Genomic DNA, 25,059 nt, shown 5'->3' with positions numbered 1-25,059 from the left:
TACCTATATTTTTCACAATTTCAATATTTTCTTAGAAATTAAGCATGTAGGCCGTTTGTTTTGACTTGATGAATGAAGCTGTTAAAACAGATTTTGATATTTTTGCTTATTTTTCCTTTTTTGCCCTAAAATGTGTAAAAAGTTTTGGATGACCTATATTTTCTTTGAATATTTATCAAATTTCTTAATTTAGGTATAATACAGTGCAGAAAAAGATGTCAAAAAAATCTGTTAAACAGATTTCCAATAAATTTTCCATTTTGGGTTAAATACTCAATTTTCATGCGCGGGATATTTGAAACATAAAATGAAAACATGTCCATTGCACTTTTTCCTCGAGATGTACTATAATATCAAGGTTACGGAATACGGATATATTATAATCCCTTCTTATCTTCACTGATCCATCAGATACCTATTGTTATGAATGATCAATGAAAAGGTTCAGAACTGGGCTACTAATGGTCTGTCAAGTATCTATAGTTATTTTCATGACTGTGTCAACTCAAAAATCATGCAAGGTCGAATGTAGGAAAAGTATGATCAGTTGAGCTGTAGAACGACATGTAAAATGTATATGCAAACAAGACTAGTGTCAGTCCCGCGCCAAATTGAAACTTGAATTTCTCAGTGTTGAATAATTTGATGCTTGATGCTTGAACAGCTATAACGCACATTTATAACTTAGGATGGCAGTATAGTAAAACATGGGGGAAAGACCCAACTAGAGCTACAGAGCCACGAATATCAGGTGGCGGCTTCTGTTTGATCTCATTTAACTGTTGACCTGGAATAAACTCATTTTGATTTTTTCATGCTCCCTCATATCAAGGATTATTTGCAGCAAGTTTAAGCCAAATCAGGCCCATTGTAACATTCGACCTCATGTGACCTTTGACCTTGGGTGACCTCAGGATGACTTTCATGTTTCTCTTATATCAAGGATGCTTTGCACCAAGTTGAACCCCAATCGGGCAAAGTTTACCAAGTGACCTCATTTGATATTTGACCCCAGGTTGACCTTTTTATGTTCACTTTATATCAAGGATGATTTGTACCAAGTTTAAGCCCAATCAGGTCCAGTTTTACATTTTACCTTTGACCTCAGGTGACCTCTTCATATTCCCCTCATATCAAGGATGCTTTGAACTAAGTTTAAGGGAACTGGAATGAACGTTTATGGCGTTTCGACAGTATTTTTTATGGGCCATGAGAGCACCTCAGACGTATCGAATTGCATTCTGAATACGAAGCATGTCTTTCTGATATCAAATAATTTTCATTTTTGAAAATCACGATATAATACAAATTTTATGACAAATTATAAAAATTTGATATTTTTCAAATTTTTGATATATAACAGTCCTCGAAGTAAATTTTATAAATCTAATGATATATTCTTAAAGTGTATGCAGCTGGGAGGAAAAGCCGACGATCAATTGAAAATTTTGACCTTTCATATTAAAGATATGGATTTTTTTCCCAAAAAGACTTAATTTTTTTTGGTGTTTTGGGAAAAAAGTCCATATCTTCAATACGAAAGGTCAAAATTTTCAATTGATCGTCGGCTTTTCATCCCACCGACATACACTTTAAGTATAAATCATCAGATTTATAAAGTTAACTTCGAATACTGTTAAATATCAAAAATATCAATTTTTAATGATTTGCCATAAAATGTGTATTACATTTCGAATTTCAAAAAATCAAAATTATTTGATATCAGAAGGACATTCTTCGTATTCAGAATGCAAATCGATATGTCTGATGTGCTCTAATGTCCCACAATAAATACTGTCCAAACGTTCATACCCCTTCCCTTAAGCTAAATCGGGCAATTGACCTTTGACCTCTGGTTAACCTATAAACAATGCTCAGTGTATCGGATTTATTTATTTACTTATTTACTTACTAATTAATTAATGGATTAATTGATTAATTAATTAATTAATTAATTAATTAATTAATTAATTAATTAATTAATTAATTAATTAATTAATTAATTTATTAATTAATTAATTAATTTATTTATTGATTAATTAATTAATTAAATCATTAATCGCGGCCCTATATAAATTAATATTCGCACCCCTTATAAAATCATGTCTGCAAATCTGTGTAAAAGTGCCTCCCTAAAAAAGAATATAGGCCTATTAAAATTATTTCCCTACGGGGGTGACACTCCTCATAAGACCCTGGGTCAGCATTCATATTTGGGTCCTATTCATAAGAAGGTATGACCCCATAAGGTGTGAAATGAAAGAGAGCAAAGTCCCCCACCCTCTCGGCTGATGCCACATGGTCCAGCTATGGTGCAGTATCACCGCTCTAGTTTTCTTCACATGAGCGGTTTTGATTGTGGTTAACCTGAATGCGTCAGCAGTATGATGAACATGAACAACAAACAAGGAATTGTTGTGGTCATTGTTTCATATTTGGAGAATCAACAAAGAAATTATTTCGGGATTCCCTCGCCGAATACCAGGCGACTGGTATGATATGAGATGATTGTGTGTTTTGGAAATTATAGGGACCGTTCAGAAATTACCTGGGTCTCCTAACAAATGGCCATATGCATGTGAGATACAGCACCATCATGACAAGTGGTTGTGAAAGGTCTCTAATTTAGGTACATGTTCGAACCTGGTCGATGAAGTTGTAACGAGTCAAAATAAATTGGGTAATTGAGTCATTTGCCGTCACTTTTAGCGTATTATGGAGACCAGTCACTATAAAAATTTAGTGAAGTAGAGAGAGCATGGTGGCGCAAAAACCCAAAATTACAAAAATATCCACATTTTGCGGTAATTTTGCGCACGATTTGCTTATTTTCCCCTTTAATTCACTTTGCTCCCTCCCCATGCCCCTCCCCACCCACCGAAAAAAAAATCCTGACGACGCCATTGCAATGATGTCAAGTTTAATATGAGTCTTAATAATAACTTTGGTCTTCTGATGAATCCTGTTTTTAAACAATATTGTTTTAATAACCTTTGGATATAAATGCGTTCTCTCTTAACAAAACCTTGTTATATTATTGCATGTCCCTTCATTACTGATAATTATTTCTGTCCGGTCCCTAAGTAAGTAGGGCGTTGTTCAATCTTGCGTAAAAGTGACGTGACTAGTAATAGAGGGCGATTGTATAGCCCTATGTGGGTTTTTAAATAACAAAACTCAAACTGCGAAACCAATTTCTGCTTGTATTATATAGCAATCTCATGTATAACATACGGAACGACTTTCAAAATGGCGGCAACAATAAGTATTTCTGTATTAATCTGGTGGTCTTTATCAGCGTTTGCAATTTTTCTTGTCGGTAACGTTGGGCAAACTACATGTACTGTTTGGGACACAACGAAAGCGGCCGAGTCAAAACGTCTCCGGTTGGCAGCACTTCCCTGTAAAATGTACGATAAATCAAAACTTGACTGTGGCAAACGTAGTCTCACTACTATCCCTTCACCACTTGCAGTACATTCCATCGCGGCCATCGATTTCAGCAACAACAACTTCACTACAATTCCAACGACGCCATTTACAAAACATCCAGAACTTTTATTTTTGGATTTCACAAACGGAAATATACACGATTTGCACCCAGACGCGTTTCTTGGCATACAGAGTCTAACCTCTCTCATCATGGCACAAAATAAACTTGTCACATTACCAATTGGAATTTTTCGGGATCTGACTTCTCTGGAAGTTCTTGACTTGTCGTTAAATCTGCTAGAAAACTTTCCGAGTGAAGTGTTGAAATCGGTGACTTCGCTTGCCCACTTGAATCTGATCGGTAATCGAATATCAGTCTTAAAACCGAAACTGAATCCACTCGTTCATCTTCGTCATTTGGATATGACAGGACAGTTCATTAGTCATGATAATATCTATACAGTCAATGCTGACGATAGTTGGATGATATCTCCAACCATCATGTTAGAAAAGGACTCTTTCGCATATCTAACACATCTGAAGGAATTCAATTGGCTTTTCAACACTATCGCTAAAGTAGATCCGCTAGCGTTATCACCATTGAAGAATATTCAAACACTACGAATCCATTGCTCAGCATATAACTCACTGGGAACTCTGAACCAAACTTTAATTAATCTAGCTCTACATTGCTCTGAATATGAAGATCGGAATGCGCTCATGGACTTGGTACCTGATGGTGTTTTGAGCGCATCGAAATTGAAGACTATGTCACATTTTTCTATCTTATCTACTCTAACTTTAAGTTTGAACTTAATGTCCATATCAAACGGAGCATTTTCATGGGTTTCTTCCCTACGAAAGCTGGATCTGAATGGAAATTCCCTTATTTATCTTTCTCAATACGCCTTTGATGGCTTAGACCATCTTGAAGAACTTGATCTTAGTTTCAACTCATTTACGACATTACCTAGTGGTGCTTTACAAGCGTTTCAATCTTCAAGCAGATTAAGAGTCTTGAACTTCGACAGTAATCAAATCAACACATTGAACAATATGTCTTATTCGAAACCATTCGGCTCATCTGAACATTTGGAAGAGTTGGTTTTGTCTAATAATAGAATAACCGGCAACCTTTCAGAATCTATTTTTGATACACTTCCTTCATTGCGGTTGCTTGATTTGTCCGGGAATCCCCTTTCTGATACCGGTAGCTGGATGCCACTTCCCACTTTGGAAGAACTTTATCTGAATGAGATTGACAATGGCGACACTGGGAGAATAATTAGATGGAAATCGCTGATGCCAACTCTGAAAGTTCTTAACTTGAAAAACGTTCAACCGCATGGTTTAACTGATGGGCAATCTTTGTGTTCTCTAGCTCCAAACCTGCAGACTATCACCCTTGATGGGTCAGGATTTTATTCGTTTTCATTTCTTAAGCAATGCCATAATCTGAGGATGCTTGATCTGTCAAATAACGAGATACAATCGGACCTTGACTTTTATAATACAAACAACTACAATGACTACATTATTGTGTATTTTTACGATTATGGTGATGATGATGAAGGATGGATGGAATTGAGTTTGTTGAAACTTGAAGTTCTCATACTTAAAAATAATAAGATTTCTTATTTGAAAGAAAATACATTCGAAGTCTGCACTTCGCTTAAAGAATTAGATTTGAGCTACAACTTATTAAGTAACGTGCCGTCTGAAGTTTTTAAACCCCTCCCGTATTTAGAAAGGTTAGATTTGTCGAGTAACAAAATTGTAAATCTAAAGCCCGTCTATTATTTATCCTATATAACATTTCTCAGTGCAGCTTCAAATCAAATTGTTGAAGTTTCAAAACGCTTTCTACAGTCAACTAAATCTACCATGCAGGAATTGGATGTCAGTGGGAATCCGCTGGAATGCTCATGCAAAGCCAGTTCTTTTCAGGATTGGATTTTATCCGATACACGCGTGCTTTTGAAGTTCAGTCCTGGATTCTACGATTGCGCAACTCCAGACACGTACATCGGTATTGCAATAACAGAAGTACATTTGAATTGCAGGAGCCATCTGTACATATACCTTAGCATTAGCGTGTCCATTGTTATAACAATTTGTGTACTGATTTTCGTGGCCATAAGATATCGTTGGCACATCAGCTACAAGTTCTTCCTTATCTTCAAACGATCTAAGAAAGAATCTTATATTGATGAAGAGACTCTGGTCGAAAGTTCCTCTGGTGACGGTGTTTTAGGCAATAATCGTCAGTATGATGCCTATGTTGCTTACAGCAGAGGAGACGAAGATTGGATTTTAAACGAATTTCTACACAAGTTAGAGGACACAGAAGAACCGCTGAGACTATTCATTGGTGATAGGGATTTTCCACTTGGAGAATGCATTTTGGATTGCATCGCTGAAGGAATTCAAAGATCACGCAAGACGGTCCTCGTTCTCTCTCCAAGGTTCGCGGAAGACGAATGGCGTTACTTTGAGATGCAGATGGCTCAGCAGAGACTATTCCAGGAAGGTCGTGATGTTCTAGTTTTGGTTCTTTTGGAAGATATTCCTGAAGAAAAATTGACAATGTTGATGCGGCACATGTTATGCCATAGGGATTATCTTAAATGGCCAAACGATAAACTTGGACAGGATTTATTTTGGCGAAGGTTGAAAGAGGAATTGAGGACACCAAATCGAGTAGATAGAATTAACCACATGTAAATTAAAACATAAGATAGGGAAGCAATTCTCAATTTCAAAGTAAAGAAAGAAATACAATTGAATATATGAATATAAAAGCCACCCAAGTCCATACTTTGGCCAAATTGAGTTAAGCATGGGAAATTGTTGCTATACATAGGCCTGTCATATGTATGAAAGAACAACTCTAATTCATCCTCTGTGTCTATTGAGCATGTGAAAAATAGCATGTATGAAAGAATCACCCAATTCCATGATTTGAGTCTTGTAACACATTGATTGAAATCCAGTATGTATAAAAGTCCACTTGTAACATCTTCATTGCTGGAGAGTGACTTTTGAAGAAAAAAAAATGGGTTTAATCAAGGAAAGTGTGTGGTTTATATTACATGGTAGAATGCTTATCAACATTATACATAACTGTGTGCTTTATTTTGTATTATCTTACTAGTGGTAATATCATTCCAACCTTATTGTCTTTGTATATGATTCTGTGATGTACCCTGTATAATTGTGTATCATGAAATAGGGGAAGTTACCTTTACAATCATGCAATAGTTTGTTTATTATTACATCTAGGGGAAAACCCAGATGAATGCAATAACAACATCATTTGTCAAGACTATTTATGTCAAGGGGAAATCCCTGAGACTGTAAAGAAAGATGATGACATCATGGGAAAAACCCACAGGAAGTGATGTAAGGTGAAATGTTAATGTCTATGATTAGACACATTGGGAAAATCCCAGATGGGGATAAAACACAATGTTAATAATAATTCTAGGCAGACCTGTATCGATATGATTGCAATGTGAATGGATGTAGCTATAGCTCTTTAAAAGAGAGCATTTAATGTTAACCAGTTATTCTGGATACTCAGGGAGTATTTCAAAGTGTAGCCATGGAGGATTCAGCCTTGCCTGAAATATGGTTATTTCAAAGCTACGAAAATTGACCAAAGTAAGACATAGAGGGTCTTCTGCGGATTGTGAAGGACTTTACGGAAAAGGTTACAATTATTATCATCTGGATACAGATCTGACAGGCTGCAATAGCCTTTATTATTGTCACAGTGGATAGTGTTGATCTGGGCTAGCTAGCTAATATGCTTACAGTCCAATTCCTTCAAAGAAAGGAAATTGCAAACCAGAAATATTTTATGTAGTCAAAGTACTACTATTTACCAGTGTTGTCGGAGAAGATCTAGAATACGTCAAAGAACGTTATTCTTCCAAGAAAGGAATATATATTCTTCTGTCGACTTGCTGAAGTCTGGTGTTTTGATTCAACACAACTGTCAAAATAAGTGGGGACAACTGCATCGCAGTCCTGCTTCCTGAAGATATTGTGTGAAAGGTGGAAATAGCACCAAGTTTGGAGAAAGCAGCGCAAGGAGTTAAATTTGGAGAACTGCGCAAGGAGTTTAGCATAGGAGAACGGCGCAAGGAGTTTAGAATAGGAGAACTGCGCAAGGAGTTATAAACGTGTTTGGAGAACACCATTTTCGTGTAAGGATTTTATACGCAAGGATTTATCAATGCAAGTGTACAAAGGACTTAGCTGATTTTCGCAGGACAAATGAATAAGGATATATTACAGCAGTCGTCCAGAACATTGCAAGAACTATGATCACCAAGAAGAAGAATGCTGGCTAAGTACTAAATAGATAAAGAGTGATTATATTAATTTGATTATTATGTATGTACATTTGTTGTCATATATTGTACCAATCATAACTGGCTTTCAATTAAAGACTTATATTTTATTAGCTTAATCAAACAGTGTATTTGTGTTGTGCATTCGTGTGAATTTGGGTTAAAGGTGATTTTGGCCTTGAGTCAAGTATGACTCGTAACAATTCAAAAAACCACCCAAGTCCAGAATTTAAAATGAACCCCACGAAGTCCCTGAAATGTTAATCGTCATACCTAATACAGTTTAACCCACCCATTTGCACGTACAACTTACCATATTGACTAGGTAAATGTAACTGAAGGAATTAAAATGATACACAGGTTTTTTTCTCAAAATCACTTCCCATGGACTTGGGTGGGTTTTGGATTCATGTATTCAATTCTCAATTTCAAAATAAAGAAAGAAATACAATTGTATGGAAAGCTCAATAGCACGTGATAGTGAGATAGACAATAGAAGCGTCAATATTTCTGTCCGGTCCCTAAGTAAGTGGACGTATCTTGCATAATAAAAATCAGGGACGAAGAAGTGACTTGACTAGTAAATAGAGTGCGATTGCTATAATGAAAGACAAAGATAAAGATAATGTATCGCGTCTGACGTCACCTGTCAATCAAACTCGAGCACGGTTTGTTTACAAGCGTCGTGATGATGACTTGCTGAACGCGGATTTATAACCGGGCGCCTTATTGTTAATTTTGCACCTTTCGACATGCAAACCATCTCAAAAGTTAGGTCTTTATAGTAGGAAACTTTCTTTGGTGAAGGCATCATGTCCACAATGCCTAGAAAAGCTGCTTTTTGCCTCGTAAAAGTACGAAATTTTTCGCTATTTGCTGCTATTCCTTTTCTCCGATCAGCACCAGACAGATCGGTCTTCCTTTTACGCGCTGATTAACCTGTGTAAACCAATCAAGGATCGTAATTGAGAGTGACATCAGACGCGATAAATTCTTTTTATCTGTGTCTTTAATTATATGTGGGTTTTCTTGTTTCACTTCCTGTAAACTCTGAACATGACACCATTCCCCTAGTTATACCACATATGGTACAATTATGCCCTCTTTGATAGATCGAAGCATGAGAGTTCCCACATATGACGTACATGGTCCAACGTTCATTGTAAGATGTGGAGGCATTTTGAATTTGACCCATAGTGACCCCTTGATGTCACAAAAGGTCATACAGAGGTAAGAATAAAAATTTCTTGTTAAATGATACACAACATTATTCGTCTGATCACAAAGATTTCAAAATTGTATAGTTTGTACTATCCACGACCTATCGTTACCGAGTTATTATACAAAACCTTATTTTTGGGGTCAAAACCCTCTGGGTCAAAACGACAAACTTTTGGGTATTTTTCTGGGTATTTTTTACTGCGGCACCATCATGTTGTACACGAGGCGCCCATCAATATTCTGAATGAGAGGAAACAGTACGTAATACAGATACAATACTGACTTTAACCAAATTCAAACTTAATTTTTGCTTTCTCTCGCATCCTTTTTATGTCCAAATAAAATCTTACATCCTCATACCCACAAATTACAACTTTAAGTTAGTCCAAGCCAAACTAACAGGCCACCACGAGGCACTGTGTTTCAGATGAAAGAATAACTCTAAATGTACAGTTGAAAGGGTTTCCATTTTCTTCACCACCCTGATTGGCACTGTAATTATTATATATTCAGTGACCCTGGTCTTGCAATAAAGATTATGTATATTTGAATTGTCACACCTACCGTTGTTTTAAAGATGTTTATTGTTTACAAAGTTTCAATGAAAAAGGATCGTTAGTTGGATATGACAGTCCATCAATGCCTATACCAGGCCGTTGCAACTCGTATACCAGCGCAATGCAAAAAGGTGGCGACACCGTCGGCTTCCCCCGTGTATCACCCGCCAGCGCCATTGATAAGTCACGGCCGCTGCCATTAATATTGAATATTGCTACAATTCATTTGTTTATGTTTCTTATATTCTTTCTTTTATAACTGTGACCATTTATACATGTACTTTAAATATCAACTGTCATTACTGTATCCGTTTGTTTGGTAAATTTTCATGAAATTTGATAAATTGAAGAATTTGTCATTAAACCCTGGGCGCCGCCATTTTAGAAAAGTGAAGAAAAATGCTGCTGCCACCACGATAGTACTAAAAGCTACCTAAAAAAATATGCGTAGTGCTGTGGAGACTTACGTTAACATGACGTCACGAATATGCTAATTAAAGAAAAATGCTGCTGCCATCTACGTCCCCATGTTGCAAGCGTGACGATCGCTGACCTCACTTCGACGATCAGAGTTGCAATTCGATCGCACTTCGTGCTCTATTCTTTATTCCATGCCTATACCGACGATGGGGTGATATATCTCCAACAATCCTGTTAGCAAAGGAATCTTTTGCATATCTAACACATCTGAAGGAATTTAATTGGCTTTATCCCCATTGAAAAATATTCAAACACTACGAATCCAATGTTCGGCATATAATTCACTCGGAACTCAAAACCAAACTGCATTAGCCTACTTCTGCAGTGCTTTGATTATGAAGATCGGGACACGCTTATGGACTTGGTACCTGATGGTGTTTTGAGCTCATCGAAATTGAAGACTCTATCACATTTTTCTCTCTTATCTACTCTAACTTTAAGTATGAACTTAATGTCTATTTCAAAGGGAGCATTTTCATGGGTTCCTTCACTACGAAAGCTGAACCTGAACGGAAATTCCCTCAAATATATTTCTCAAAACGCCTTTGATGGCTTAGACCATCTTGAAGAACTTGATCTTAGTTTCAACTCATTTACGACATTACCTAGTGGTGCTTTACAAGCGTTTCAATCTTCAAGTAGATTAAGAGTCTTGAACTTAGACAGTAATCAGCTCAACACAGTGAACCATATGTTATATTCGAAACCATTCGGCTCATCTGAACATTTGGAAGAGTTGATTTTGCCTAATAACAGAATTGCAGGAAACATTTCAGAATCCATTCTACAGAATGTAGGTGCATTGTGGACAAAATTGGAAGTGAGTATAGCAGTAAAAGGTTCATAAAAATAAAAACGTAGATATGATTCGCTTTCTTTTTTACACAACGTGGCTATATGGAACATAACATATAAAGTTCAACTGAAAAGTTTTTTGGTAGTCCAAAATAATTATGGCATCTATGCCATAATGCACTTTTTTATTCATCCTGTATTGAAATACAACTCGGATTTGAACCCATTCAAGTGTGCACACCAGTAGCCAATAGGCTAGCCCGTACATTCAACACCTCCCTTGAGACTTTCTTCTTATGTAACACACACCGTCGACGTCCTATACGATAAATATAAATTTAATACTCCGTTGGTGAGCGACGGGCGAGTGGTAGTGAGCGACAGGCGAGTGGTATTTCACTGAACGCAAGAAAAGGAGTTCTATCTGATTGGCTAGCAATCGATCGCTTAGGTCGCTCAGTAGTCAACTACAAACTCATGCATTCAATTCGATTGAAATCGATTATTCTATTATTGACGAAGATAAAGAGCGTGATAGTGTGTCAATAATGTACATTGTATTGCACCTGGCTTTACCAGCATTCCTTTATAAAATAATTTTCTCAAAGAGTTGAATATTATCAAAATTTTTACCCAGGATTTCAAATTTTTACCCGCAAATTGCAGTTAAACATATCCACAGCAAAATACCGGTCCTCACTAATTAGTACATTTAATTTCCAGTTAGTACATTTAAACGAAACCTGTGATTTACGTGACAACAAATAAAATTTTCTTACAATAGAAATATCATATGGGATACTGATATGGTAGGCCGCAACCGCCACAACGTGGAGCTGCTACGCGTAGCTGACTTTTTGTTCCGTGGAGCCAAATTGACCAATCATGTTAGAGTTTTCATTACTCGGAGGTAAAACTGACCAATCAAGTACGACTTACTCATTACGTGAAGCGAATTTAGTCATTAAGAATTTGCCAGACGAGCTTCACGTAGTTGCAAGATATCCTCGGTCACGATAGTTATGATTCAAAAAGTAATTTATGAAAAGTACGAACCGACTTATTATTAAGATGGACATGCACTCACAAGAAACTCATACAGTATTGTACACAACTATATAGCTAGGCAGAGTGGTGGTAAACCATGCACACAATTCAGGCTGATTTGTACATCTTGCGCGGCGTGGCCTGCGGAATTCGACCTTCAGCAAACCAGTTCGGATTTACTTTATATACTAGTAGTAGGCCATACATACTGTAGTTACGGTACTGCCCGTTTTCCTATACACAATACTCAGTGCGCTCACCATTGACGCGTGACCTAGTGTATGTTAGAAGTATTATGCCATTGCCTATATGACGTCACTGTGTAAAAAATAACCAGTCAATATTTAAAGTATTCTCTGAAATTCTAGAAAATATAGTTTTGTAACATTTCCTAAATTTTAGCTAATTTAGGTGTTTGGAAATATTGGTACTTTTGTGTTTTAGGAAGGATATGTAAACGACAGATAACACCAAAAAATATGAACAAATTATTTCTAAACCGTGTTAAGTCTGCAAACCATTATGCTTCTCATTTTCAAGAACGCTGGTTAACAATAAGCAGACTATTGTCTCATTTCGTAAACAAAAGCCCAGACAGTATTGTTACCTTGCGTTCGCTTTATAATCATTCACCCAACTGAAACTATAATACCAGCTCATTGTTCATTGCACAGGTAAAACAGACACAAGTGCAGTGTGTATTTAACCAGAGAAGATCTGATGTAACATAGTTGAGCTGTTTTCATTGAGTGTTATCTTGGTTTAATAGCTTTTAATGGGGTTTAAGTCCTTCAAAGGTCGTGGTGAATTCTACTGTAGACATGACTGCATCATGATTATTTTAAAGTCAACAACATTCAACAATATGATCACCGTGATAGTATGACAGTATCAGTACCGTGGGTGTCAGTGATCCTGGCCTGACACAGTAGACAAACAAACAAACACGCCACACACATGGCACATGCATGCAAGGTAACATTGACTATACACTAATCAAACAATGGTATTGATCCTGTACAACTGTTTGTGGTTTATTTACATTCGATTCATTTAAAATCCACATAGTAAACATTAATTTTGGCAAGAGTTTTCTCTCTGGAACGATGATGCATCAACTGGCTCCGCGTAATGAAAAGATCTAACATGATTGGTCAATTTAGCTCCGCGAAGCGAAAAGTAAGCTACGCGTAGCAGCTCCACGTTGTGGCGGTTACGGCCAGCCATATACTGATCATGCGAAAATCGTAAAACATAGAATAGAAACAGTGTGGCCGGCTCTCAAAATCTCAAATTGTATGCATAGCCTGAGTCGCACGGCCTATCTCAAACAAAATAGCTCAAAATCACCATGCGTAGTTGTTGAAAAACGTGAGGATTTATCGTACTACCACGGCAATTTTTAACACGAAGATATAGGGATGTCGACGGTGTGTAACATGCACTGCACAACTACCACTCAATCAGGCAAGTGAAGGAGTTATTACTATAAGAAAGGTTTTTTTGTCATACTACGTTCCCCGGGACTACTGCTGCTTCGAGGTGTACCGACCGAGGGTATTATGTCCGATGAACAAGTTCGAAATCCCACCCCCTCCCTCTCTCTTCCTCGGTGGACCTGTCCATGCGCGTATTTTGGGGGGCCTTTGGGGCGCCAGCCCCCCGGGGTAAAAGCAGGGGCGGCCAAAATGAAGGGGCGGCGGAAGAAGAAAGGGTGGCAAAAACAGGGCGGCAAAAACGAAGGGGGCGGCAAAAAGAATTATTAAATCAAAAAGGGCGGAAAAATTTGATAAAGCATAAAATTTTTTGAAAAAATGGTACTATACATCAAAATGTGCTGCTTTTAGGGCGCTAGCGCCTGAAACCGGTTTTTTTTTTTTTTTTTTTGCTCTTCACTTTTTCAAACGACCGAGAAAAAAATTTGGTCAACCTTTTCGGGGTGTTGAGGAAGGGCGGCAAAATTGAATTTTCTTCAGCCCCCGGGGTTGGGGCGGCCACGGTACGCCACTGCTGTCGTTTCGGCGCGTTGTTCCCTAATACACCTTGTTAGCGAAATTCGTGTCTTCATCCCCACAAAGGCAATGGGATTAATTTACTCTATTGTATTTCTTTTCAAATCAATTGATTTAGCTTTTCCCCATACCACTATAATGATGTTATTTCAATTTCTAGTTCTACCAATTACGCATTATTGTTAGTTTGGATTATTTTCTTCACACATTCACAGCGGTCTCGACAATTCAGTATCGAAGTTACGTAATGTTACTATGTCAACGGGATCACGCGCTTGAGTTATGAACCACGATCGAAACAATCACCACACAAAGTATAGAGGGTATGCAATACGACGTCACTCATGACAGAGTCATCCTCATTTAAATAAAATTCTGTCCTCCATAAGGTGCCACGGGGCAAATCGCATGATAATACATTAAAACAGGTGATAGGTATGAATGGATGTGGAATCGATCTAGAGACCTTTCCCTCTGTCATCTTAAGCTATTTTAGAACTGTCCTCCAACATGGCTGCCATCTCAATTGTTATATCGTTCCGGTTGGTTTATTGCATACACTCTATATGGCACTTGAAGGCATATCAAAATAGCGTGATCCGGTAACCAAGAGAATTACGTAACCACTTCGATGCTGAATTGTCGTAACCTTTTGTACCTGAACAGTATTATGCCTATGAACAACGATACGAGTGTATCTTGAACTTGAGTATTAACTATCAAAATATACTTCCCGGATTTCCCTAACAAATACCATAGAAAGGCCCTCAGTATATTTGCTATTATATTGGAAATATGCCACTTAGGGGGTCTTAGGGACCGTTCAGAAATTATTCACCGGGTTTTCTAGTTCCCGATGCATGAGCGATGTTTGTATATGTAAATGACGTTAAAAACACACAACGTGAATTGTTAACCGGTGCACACACTGCCCATTTTCTGAGGCGTACACACATTATGACGTACCAGCGGGAATGGATGACCAGCAACTTTTGATTTTTGATTTATTTTATTTTTTGCAAAGCTGCACAGTTTCAATGTCAATTTGAAAAAAAAAACCTGTGTGTGATACTTTATTTTTCACATGATGCAGTCATGTCTACAGTAGAATTCACCGCGACCTTTGCAGGACTTAAACCCCATTAAAAGCTATTAAACCAAGATAACACTCATTGAAAACAGCTCAACTGATTAAATCAGATCTTCTCTGGTTGTGCACATGTGTCTGTTTTATATGTGCGGTATCGCAATGAGCTGGTATTTATAGCTTCAGTTGGGTAACCGATTATAAAGGAAACGCAAGGAAACAATGGTATGTGGACCTTTGTTCACGAAATGAGACAATGGCCTGCTTTTTGTTAACCAGCATTCTTGAAAATGAGCAACATAATGATTGTTGACTTAACACGGTTTAAAATAATTTCTTCATATTTTTGGTGTTATCTGTCGTTTACATATCCTTCCTAAAACACCAAAGTACGAATATTTCCAAACATCTAAATTAGCTAAAAATTTAGGACATGTTACAAAGCTATATTTTCTATAATTTTAGAAGAGTACTTTTAATATTGGCCGGTTATTTTTCACACAGCGACGTTAACTAGGCAATGTACTATTACCTATAACATACACTAAAACACCAAAGTACGCATATTTCCAAACATCTAAATTAGCTAAAAATTTAGGACATGTTACAAAACTATATTTTCTAGAATTTTAGAAGAGTACTTTTAATATCGGTCGGTTATTTTTCACACAGCGACGTTAACTAGGCAAATCCCCATATTTCTAACGTACGCTATTTGTAGAGGTCACGCGTCAATGGTAAGAGCACTGTGTATTGTGTAGGCCTATAGGAAAACGGACAGGTACTGCAGTATGAAAGCCCACTACTCATCATATTTAAGGCCCCTCAGAGGTCTACATGCAAAAAAGCTCAGAAATAGTTTGGGAACGACTACCTTAGAGCGTCAATACGCCCCCCCCCCACACACACACACCCACACGCGCGCATTGCTCGCAACATAACAGCTTTTATAATTATATCTGGACACTTTGCATTTGCCAACGCGCTGTGCGATGATAGCTCATGTGAAATATTTATTAAAATCAATACGAGAGGTAGATTAACTTATAGCCGGAATCATAACCCCTGAAAGTCAATGAAAGTTTTTAGTAGTATGTAACCTTACTATCAATCAAGTCACGGCCACTCAGACTCTTTTTTGACCGGTCCCTTTAAAAGTAATGTCTGTGCGGTTTAGAGTGACTAATTTCGCGATTTCACAAAACGAAATGCAAAACCTATTTTATATAGGCTTGTCACGATTGTAACAATCTCATTTTAACCTACGGAACAATATTCCAAAATGGAAGAAACAATAAGTATTTCTCTGATTTGGTGGATTTTATCAGGCTTTACAATTCTTGTTGGTAACGTTGGGAATACTACATGTACTGTTTGGGACACAACGAAAGCGGCCGAGTCAAAACGTCTCCGGTTGGCAGCACTTCCCTGTAAACTGTACAATGAATCAAAACTTGACTGTGGCAAACGTAGTCTCACTATCATCCCTTCACCACTTGCAGTGCATTCCATCACGGCCATCGATTTCAGCAACAACAACTTCACTACAATTCCAACGACGCCATTTACAAATCATCCAGAACTTTTATTTTTGGATTTTACATACGGAAATATACACGATTTACATCCAGACGCGTTTCTTGGCATACAGAGTCTAACCTCTCTCATCATGGCTCAAAATAAACTTGCCACATTACCAATTGGAATTTTTCGGGATTTGATTTCTCTAGAAATTCTTGACTTGTCGTTAAATCTGTTGGAAAGCTTTCCGAGTGAAGCGTTAACATCGTTGACTTCACTTGTACATTTAAATCTGATCGGCAATCGGATATCAGTCTTAAAACCGAAACTGAATCCACTTGTTCATCTTCGTCAGTTGGATATGACAGGACAGTCCATCAATGCCTATACCGACGATGGGGGTGATATATCCCCAACAATCATGTTAGAAAAGGAAACTTTCGCATATCTAACACATCTGAAGGAATTCAATTGGCTTTTCAACACTATCGCTAAAGTAGATCCACTTGCTTTATCACCATTGAAGAATATTCACACACTACGAATCCATTGCTCTTCATATAACTCACTCGGAACTCTAAACCAAACTTTAACTAACCTACTTCTGCAGTGCTTTGAATGTGAAGATCGGGACACGCTCAAGGACTTGGTACCTGATGGTGTTTTGAGCTCATCGAAATTGAAGACTCTGTCACATTTTTTCTCTTATATACTCTAACATTAAGTTTGAACTTAATGTCTATATCAAAGGGAGCATTTTCATGGGTTCCTTCCCTACGAAAGCTGGATCTGAATGGCAATTCCCTTAAATATATTTCGCGATACGCCTTTGATGGCTTAGACCATCTTGAAGAACTTGATCTGAGTTCAAACTCATTTACGACATTACCTAGTGGTGCTTTACAAGCGTTTCAATCTTCAAGCAGATTAAGAGTCTTGAACTTCGATAGTAATCAAATCAACAAATTGAACAATATGTCTTATTCGAAACCATTCGGCTCATCTGAACATTTGGAAGAGTTGATTTTGTCTAATAATAGAATAACCGGCAACCTTTCAGAATCTATTTTGATACACTTCCTTCATTGCGGTTGCTTGATTTGTCCGGGAATCCCCTTTCTGATACCGGTAGCTGGATGCCACTTCCCACTTTGGAAGAACTTTATCTGAATGAGATTGACAATGGCGACACAGGGATAGTTATAACTTGGAAATCGCTGATGCCAGCTCTGAAAATTCTTGGCTTGAAAAACGTTCAACCGTATGGTTTCATTGATGGGCAATCTTTGTGTTCTCTAGCTCCAAACTTGGAGAATATCACCCTTGATGGATCAAGATTTGATTCGTTTTCTTATCTTAAGGAATGCCATCATATGAGAATGCTTGATTTATCAAACAACGATTTAACTTCGAACTTGAACTTCTACAATATATTCAAATTTGATTCCGATGATGTCGGATGGATGGAATTAAATGTGTCCAAACTTGGAGTTCTCATACTTAAAAACAATAAGCTTACTTATTTGAAAGAAGATACATTCGGCGTCTGCACTTCACTTAAAGAATTAGATTTAAGCTACAACTTATTAAGTAACATTCCATCGGACGTTTTTAAACCTCTTCAGTATTTGGAAAGGTTAGATTTGTCGAGTAACAAAATTGCAAATCTAAAGCCCATCTTTGATTTATCCTATATAAACTTTGTCAGTGTAGCTTCAAATCAAATTGTTGAAGTTTCAAAACGCTTCCTAACAACAAAGTCAATTAAATCTACCATGAAAGAATTGGATCTCAGTGGGAATCCGCTGGAATGCTCATGCAAAGCCAGTTCTTTTCAGGATTGGATTTTATTCGATACACACGTGCTTTTGAAGTTCGATCCAGGATTCTACGATTGCGCAGCTCCAGAAGCGTACATCGGTGTTGCAATAACAGAAGTACCTTTGAATTGCAGGAGCCATCTGTACATATACCTTAGCATTAGCGTGTCCATTGTTATAACAATTTGTGTGCTGATCTTAGTGGTCATTAGATATCGTTGGCATATCAGCTACAAGTTCTTCCTTATCTTCAAACGATCTAAGAAAGGATCTTATATTGATGAAGAGACTCTGGTCGAAAGTTCATCTGGTGACGGTGTTTTAGACAATAATCGTCAGTATGATGCCTATGTTGCCTACAGCAGAGGAGATGAAGATTGGATTTTAAACGAATTTCTACACAAGTTAGAGGACACGGAAGAACCGGTGAGACTATTCATTGGTGATAGGATTTTCCACTTGGAGAATGCATTTTGGATTGCATCGCTGAAGGAATTCAAAGATCACGCAAGACAGTCCTCGTTCTCTCTCCAAGGTTCGCGGAAGACGAATGGCGTTACTTTGAGATGCAGATGGCTCAGCAGAGGCTATTCCAGGAAGGTCGTGATGTTCTAGTTTTGGTTCTTCTGGAACATATTCCAGATGACAAATTGACAATGTTAATGCGGCACATGTTATGCCATAGGGATTATCTTAAATGGCCAAACGACAAACTTGGACAAGATTTATTTTGGCGGAGGTTGAAAGAGGAATTGAGGACACCAAATCGAGTAGATAGAATTAACCACATGTAAATTAAAACATTAAATACAAACCTGAAACTGACCATTTGTGAAAAAGAAAAAATGTTTTAAAAAGAGGAAAGCGCAAAATCATGCTAAAAAAGCTCAAATTTGGCTGAAAATAACAAATAATGCGTAAATTTCACGAATAAACTCAGGAAATCAGCTCAAAAGAGGGACAGTTTCAGCTCGGTAAATAGAAATGTACTCTCAGGATAATATCTAATCGATAGTAAGTGTTGATAATTGGGCTGTGTGCCGGTCGGGATTTGTGTTCATATTATTTATCTTGTTTAATTGTAACATTTCGGGTGTGTTGGTAAACTGTTCTTTCTTTTTATTAATTATATTAAGGGCCTCAGGCAAATGAGAAAATGAAATGGGATAGGGATAGGGCTGATAAAGGAGTGTTAGAAGTGCCCCCCCGCACTGTTCCTTGTCCATGCACCCCAGGACCTTGCTACGCCCCTACAGAAGCGTCAATATAATTATCAGGCTTTTAAGCCTAGCTCGCGCTTTTTGCTTGATATGGTCCCATCAGGCATAATCTGAGGTTGGTTATTCTGAAAATCTCCAAATTGGGAGTAGGCACAGTATGTACTCAGACTACAAGAACAGAGCTACTTCAGAACATTCCCCAAAGAAGCTTCATTGATGTTCTGTGTGACACAAGAGATCATCTTCTTTGTACTAGCCCTAACGGCCTAAGGGCTTTATGGCGACGGGAAGGGAAAGAAGAAAGGAAGGAATAAAGAGAGAAAACAAAGAAAGAAGTTGTTTGCTCTGGGTGGGATTTGAACCCGAGACCCCTCGCATGCTAAGCACTGGGTCGGTGACACTTTGCCACGGGTGTTGGGCTTCACTGGTCAGCGAAACCGTGCCTATATTCGCCAGCGATGTGTTACGTGTAATCCGATTATTATTATGTCAACTGGATCACGCTTTTGAGTTCTGCACCACGATCGAAATGATCGCATCGCAAGTAATGGTTTAAATTATAATCACGAGGTGAAATAGTTAATTATATTTCACGAGCCGGGCACAGCGAGTGAAATGGGATTATACATCTGTCACTGAGTAGTGAGTGATTATATTTTTATACCAATACTTGAACTTGTAGCAGTTCATACATAAAACTTTTCACTTTATTTGACATTTTGCCGTAACATAATCAAATTTCGACTAATTAACCCACAAAAGTTTTGCCGTGACATAATCAAATTTCCAATAATTAACTTACAACTAAATCTGCGAGTCTGAAGGTGACTCACGCGCACCGAAGCAGTGTTTAAAAGTCCCTTCCATGTGCATGGCACATGGCACAAAGTATTAAAACAAATAATGCTCGGCTAGCACTGGTGCAGTTCCCTGATCACGATGCCCTGATTTCGAGCGTGGACGTGGCCAAGCGGCGGCGAGCACAAATTGAGTTGGAGTTAATGTCATACTGTTCAACGACGTGTCTGAGGGTAAAAATATTGAATGGCAATCAGCCAATGGACTCTAGAATTTATAAGTATGAGTTCTTTAATAACAGAAGTGTACTGATTTTGTTTGGAATATGTCTTCCAGTTTTCAAGTATATGAAAAATGGACACGACCATATTTTATTTAATTATTTTCTATTGAGATTTACAAAGTTAAATTTATGATTAATACAAGCGCACAATGGAAGAATTATCATCATAATTAATTGTCATAATTGTCAAAATTAGTTTATCTTCTAAACATGCTAGTAATAGGCATTTGAATTTACTGTGGAATTTTCTAAAACAATAATTTAGTAAAACTGAAAATGCCTTAAGTTTTATAAAAAATGATATGCAAGAAAATGGTTTACAAAATTCAGTAGTCCATGACTAGACAAACTAGACAAAAGTTACATACGCTAATTAATTTGCATTGATACCACTTAATCACTCTCATCTTCTTTACAAGCTTCAACCTGGGAATTTCTTCACACTATTATATCATTCACATCTGTCCCACATTGTATAACAACACTTCCACCAAAATTTCAAATAAATACAATAATCAACATGATTAAGATTGTGCTTTAGCAAAAGCAAGGGTCAATTAAGTTTTACAGTGATAAGCTTGTACAAAACTGCACTTAGTAATATATCACATGGTAATAAACATGCACAGATAATGGTTATTCTGTACACTGGAGTACTTCATCCCACTGTAACACTCTACAAAATCACACATCTCCATGTGTTACAGTCATTTAGATTGGCTGTGTACACACATACTAATATTAGTCAATTTAAGACCTACTAGCGGTGTTTGCACTCAAAATAATGTTGGACCAAATGAAGCTGCCCCCCCCGACACATAATGGGTTCCCAATGCTTGATATCATTTCCACCCATGTGCATGATTTTTTAGTGAAGGGGAAATTGGAAAACACCCAAAACTTTCCGTTTTGATATACAATGTGATTACTGGCTTCCTTGGCTTTATATTTCCCATAAGATCAATTGGTGTCTAAATATTAGGAAGAAAGGCATACAATGCAGTTTTTAAGTTAAGGCCAGAGTAATGGGAGAGAACATGGACCTTTCGAGCATCATTATTTCTGAATTGCATGTCAAAAGTATATAAAACTATACATTTTTTGAAAGGAAATGAGTCAAGAAATCCCATGGTGACGTCAGATTTGTCACTTTTTTACCCCAACTTTTTTGTGACAAAATCCGCGCACATGATCACAATATTTCGCATTCGCGCATTTCTGACTCATTATTTCCTGCCAATTTACTAAGCTGTCTTGAGCCATGTGACTTTTTAGAGTTGAAAAGAGGGAAACAAATCAAGCAAAACACAGGTAAATATTAGCAAGTTGTATTTTATCAGTTTCAAGTGAAAGAATACAGTTAATGTTGACAAATATCAAGAAATCTCAAATTTGGGCGTGAACGAATGTGTCTTCCATTACTCTGGCCTTAAGGGTGGTCCGAACCCTGGAATTATGGAAACTTTCGGGCTTCATAACTGCTAAATTATTGGTCTAAAGAATATAAAAGTATACATTTTTAGACTGGAAATGACTTGATGAATTCATCTGTGAGGTCCAATTTGGGCCAAAATGCTCATTTTTGGAGAAAATCCAAAAAAACGGGTTTTGGCCAAAAACATTTTTTTTATTAATTTTTAAAAACTAGATAAAAATATCTAGGGACCGTTTTTTTATTTTTTTGAATTTTGACCAACTTTGAGAAATTTGCAACAAAAATGGTAAAAAAATGCAAAATTTTCAAAAAAATCATAAAAAAAGCCTGATTTTCGCACAAATTTCAAATATTTTTGGTGAAGTTGGTCAAAATTAAAAAAAATGAAAAAACGGTCCCTAGATATTTTTATCTAGTTTTTAAAAATTAATAAAAAAAAATTTTGGGCCAAACAATTTTTTTGTTACGTTACGTACGAAAAAATTTGGGCAAAAAACCCGCTTTTTGGGATTTTCTCCAAAATGAGCATTTTGGCCCAAATTGGACCTCACAGATGAATTCATCAAGTTATTTCCATTCTAAAAATGTATACTTTTATATTCTTTAGACTAATAATTTAGCAGTTATGAGGCCCAAAAGTTTCCATAATTCCAGGGTTCAGACCAACCTTAAGTTGCTTATGTTGATGACAGATACAGCAACCTAACCACAGCTTAACTGGTCCCCAAAATTATGGGGCTTATATTTGGGAATTGACCAAAATTGATGGTATATCCTTTCACAATATCCATCAAAAAATGTATCAGATATTTAGGCCCATGACTCCAACTCATATTGCCCCTGTAATCAAAAATTCTACTTTGAACAAAGTGGTCACACTTTCAAAGATTTGGAAGTAATATTATGGAAGTTATCAACTATAAACACACACTTGCAATATTATCTAAATATGATCACAAAGTCATATCATTCTGCAATAGTTGCCACTTGTATTCTCATTTTCTTTTACTCATATGCCCTATATATCATGTAGTAATGTTCAATGGATTATACTAACAAATGAAGCTTCAATACATTATTAAATGTACATGATATAAACCACTAAAACACTATAGTTTTAAATAAATATTTTGCAGCATTTTCAAACCAACAGATTTGTGTGTAATTATACTGACTGCTTGGTGCATTTTTGTCAAATCCATCAAGTTGTACACTTAACTATGAGTATTAATTATAATGTGCAAAGCCAGGACTAACAGACACTTCTGAAATGTCCAATCAGATTTTCTGTTTACTGCGATCAGATTTTTGTAAGTAACAGCACTCTGAAATGTCAAATGCCCGTATGTCTAGTGTAAAAGCCTGGGATGTGTATGTAATAGGTAATGGATACATATTCTGTATGGTCACACACGTCTACAATTGTAATTGTTGAGTAGCCTTCAATCTTCCCAGCCTAAAGATACATTTTTTGACATTTTTACCAATTAGGTGAAAAAACCTCTTCTATGGGCCTGAATGTGCGAGCGAAACATGTGAATTTTTTTTAAAATTTTTTTTACAGATTTCTGTGCTGAAAAACACTGGCAAACCGAATGGCCCTATCTAAATGGGCTGTCCGGTCAATAGAACAGGGTTTTTTTAATCCTCTTACCTGAAAAACTGCAAGACTGCATGAGTGTAATATCATGAATTAACATTTTTAAAAGAGAATGCAATTGATGAAAACATGTTCTTCTAAACATATATAATTATTGAACACATTGAATATGGAACAGCATTTCACGTAAAATTAAATAAAATGTGTCTGTTCCAGCCCTGTGATATTTAGATTCATACATTTCAGTGTGAGTACAGTGATGTCGTCATACACACAAAGGTTTTGAATAGCTATGACGTCACTCTACCCGCACTAGAGCATGAAGCTATCCCATAGACACGTTCGACACTAGTGTGAGACTTAAATACCACATGGTGGGAAACGGCACATTTCATTTGATGGTTTGTGGTAAATATCATCTCGTTTTCGGTAAAACCAGTGTATGTGTTCAATAATTACATTTATAACAGATTAAAGCATATGTTTTCATCAGTAACATTCTTCTGTAAATGTCTAAGGTACTTGTATCAATACTACTGAAAATTAATTAGAAAACACTAAAAAGTTGACAAACTTGATAAAAAGTTGCTACATTTCTTTTTGCAAAATATGATTTCAGATCTAAAAGTATAACAAATACAAGATGATGATGAAGATCCATAAGAAATAAACTGATCTACATGTATACACCAAATTGCTAATGAAGCTTATGATTAAATCAAGGTTTAGTCAGTGACATACTGCAGAGAGCCAAAGGTCGAAAAAATACTTGAAAAAACAATACAAGGTTTTGACTTTAAGCTTTCATGACTTATTTCAAAACACTGATGATGACCAAATAAGAGACATTTTCTGTCTCCCCTCTTTTTGAATTGCTACATATATATAGCATGATCCCTGCATACACGTTCATAATCATAACACAGAAAATGACTGTCTTTACAGAAGTTCCAGAGAAATGTAACTTTAATGTAAAGCCATGATTTTTCCGTGTTACAAAATTTAAATTCCGTGTTACAAATTGGACGATTCCGTGATTTTCCGTGTTACATTATAAAGCACTGAAAAGTGAATACAAGCATGTTTTAAAAGTGTAATTTGTCTTATATAATTATATGTATCGGCCAGAATCTTGCATCGTAGGCCTAGAATTAATGCTAGAATGGATTGTTTAATGGTTGATTAAGTGTAAATTATCACTTTTCTTTGTTTTCTTTTGCAAATCAACACAAAAGTTAGACATTTTACACAGTTTTTTACTATTTTGTGGCATTTTCAAATTTCCGTGAGCAAACCCCGAATTCTGTGAATTTTTCCGTTTTTCCGTATCATGGAGAAATCATGGCTTTACTTTAATGTATACTAGCTGAACTTCTGAAGTCCAAAGCCTAGG

At 36.8% G+C, this 25,059-nt stretch overlaps 2 protein-coding genes and 1 long non-coding RNA gene across 3 annotated transcripts; 2 read left to right on the top strand and 1 right to left on the bottom strand.

The window, feature by feature from the left end:
• The first annotated feature begins 3,791 nt into the window (after positions 1-3,791).
• LOC140147162 (toll-like receptor 6) lies at positions 3,792-6,156 on the top strand. The gene has a single exon (XM_072168942.1). It carries the CDS (start codon positions 3,856-3,858, stop codon positions 6,154-6,156), a length of 2,301 nt encoding a protein of 766 aa, XP_072025043.1. The 5' UTR covers positions 3,792-3,855.
• Positions 6,157-16,185: 10,029 nt separating this feature from the next.
• Positions 16,186-20,863, top strand: LOC140147161 (uncharacterized). Its single transcript, XM_072168941.1, has 2 exons — positions 16,186-17,207; positions 17,551-20,863. Exons 1-2 carry the CDS (start codon positions 16,272-16,274, stop codon positions 18,943-18,945), a joined length of 2,331 nt encoding a protein of 776 aa, XP_072025042.1. The 5' UTR covers positions 16,186-16,271; the 3' UTR covers positions 18,946-20,863.
• Positions 20,864-20,926: 63 nt separating this feature from the next.
• Positions 20,927-24,533, bottom strand: LOC140148289 (uncharacterized). The gene is made up of 2 exons (XR_011858464.1): positions 22,734-24,533; positions 20,927-22,059 (listed from the first exon to the last, which is right to left on the bottom strand). It is a non-coding gene; the product is annotated as an uncharacterized lncRNA (long non-coding RNA).
• Between the last annotated feature and the right edge of the window lie 526 nt (positions 24,534-25,059).

This window comes from Amphiura filiformis, chromosome 3 (assembly GCF_039555335.1).
Source record: "Amphiura filiformis chromosome 3, Afil_fr2py, whole genome shotgun sequence".
Taxonomy (NCBI): Eukaryota; Metazoa; Echinodermata; class Ophiuroidea; order Amphilepidida; family Amphiuridae; genus Amphiura; species Amphiura filiformis.
The sequence above is the reverse complement of the archived record's forward strand: the minus strand, read 5'-3'. Positions and strand labels throughout refer to the sequence as shown.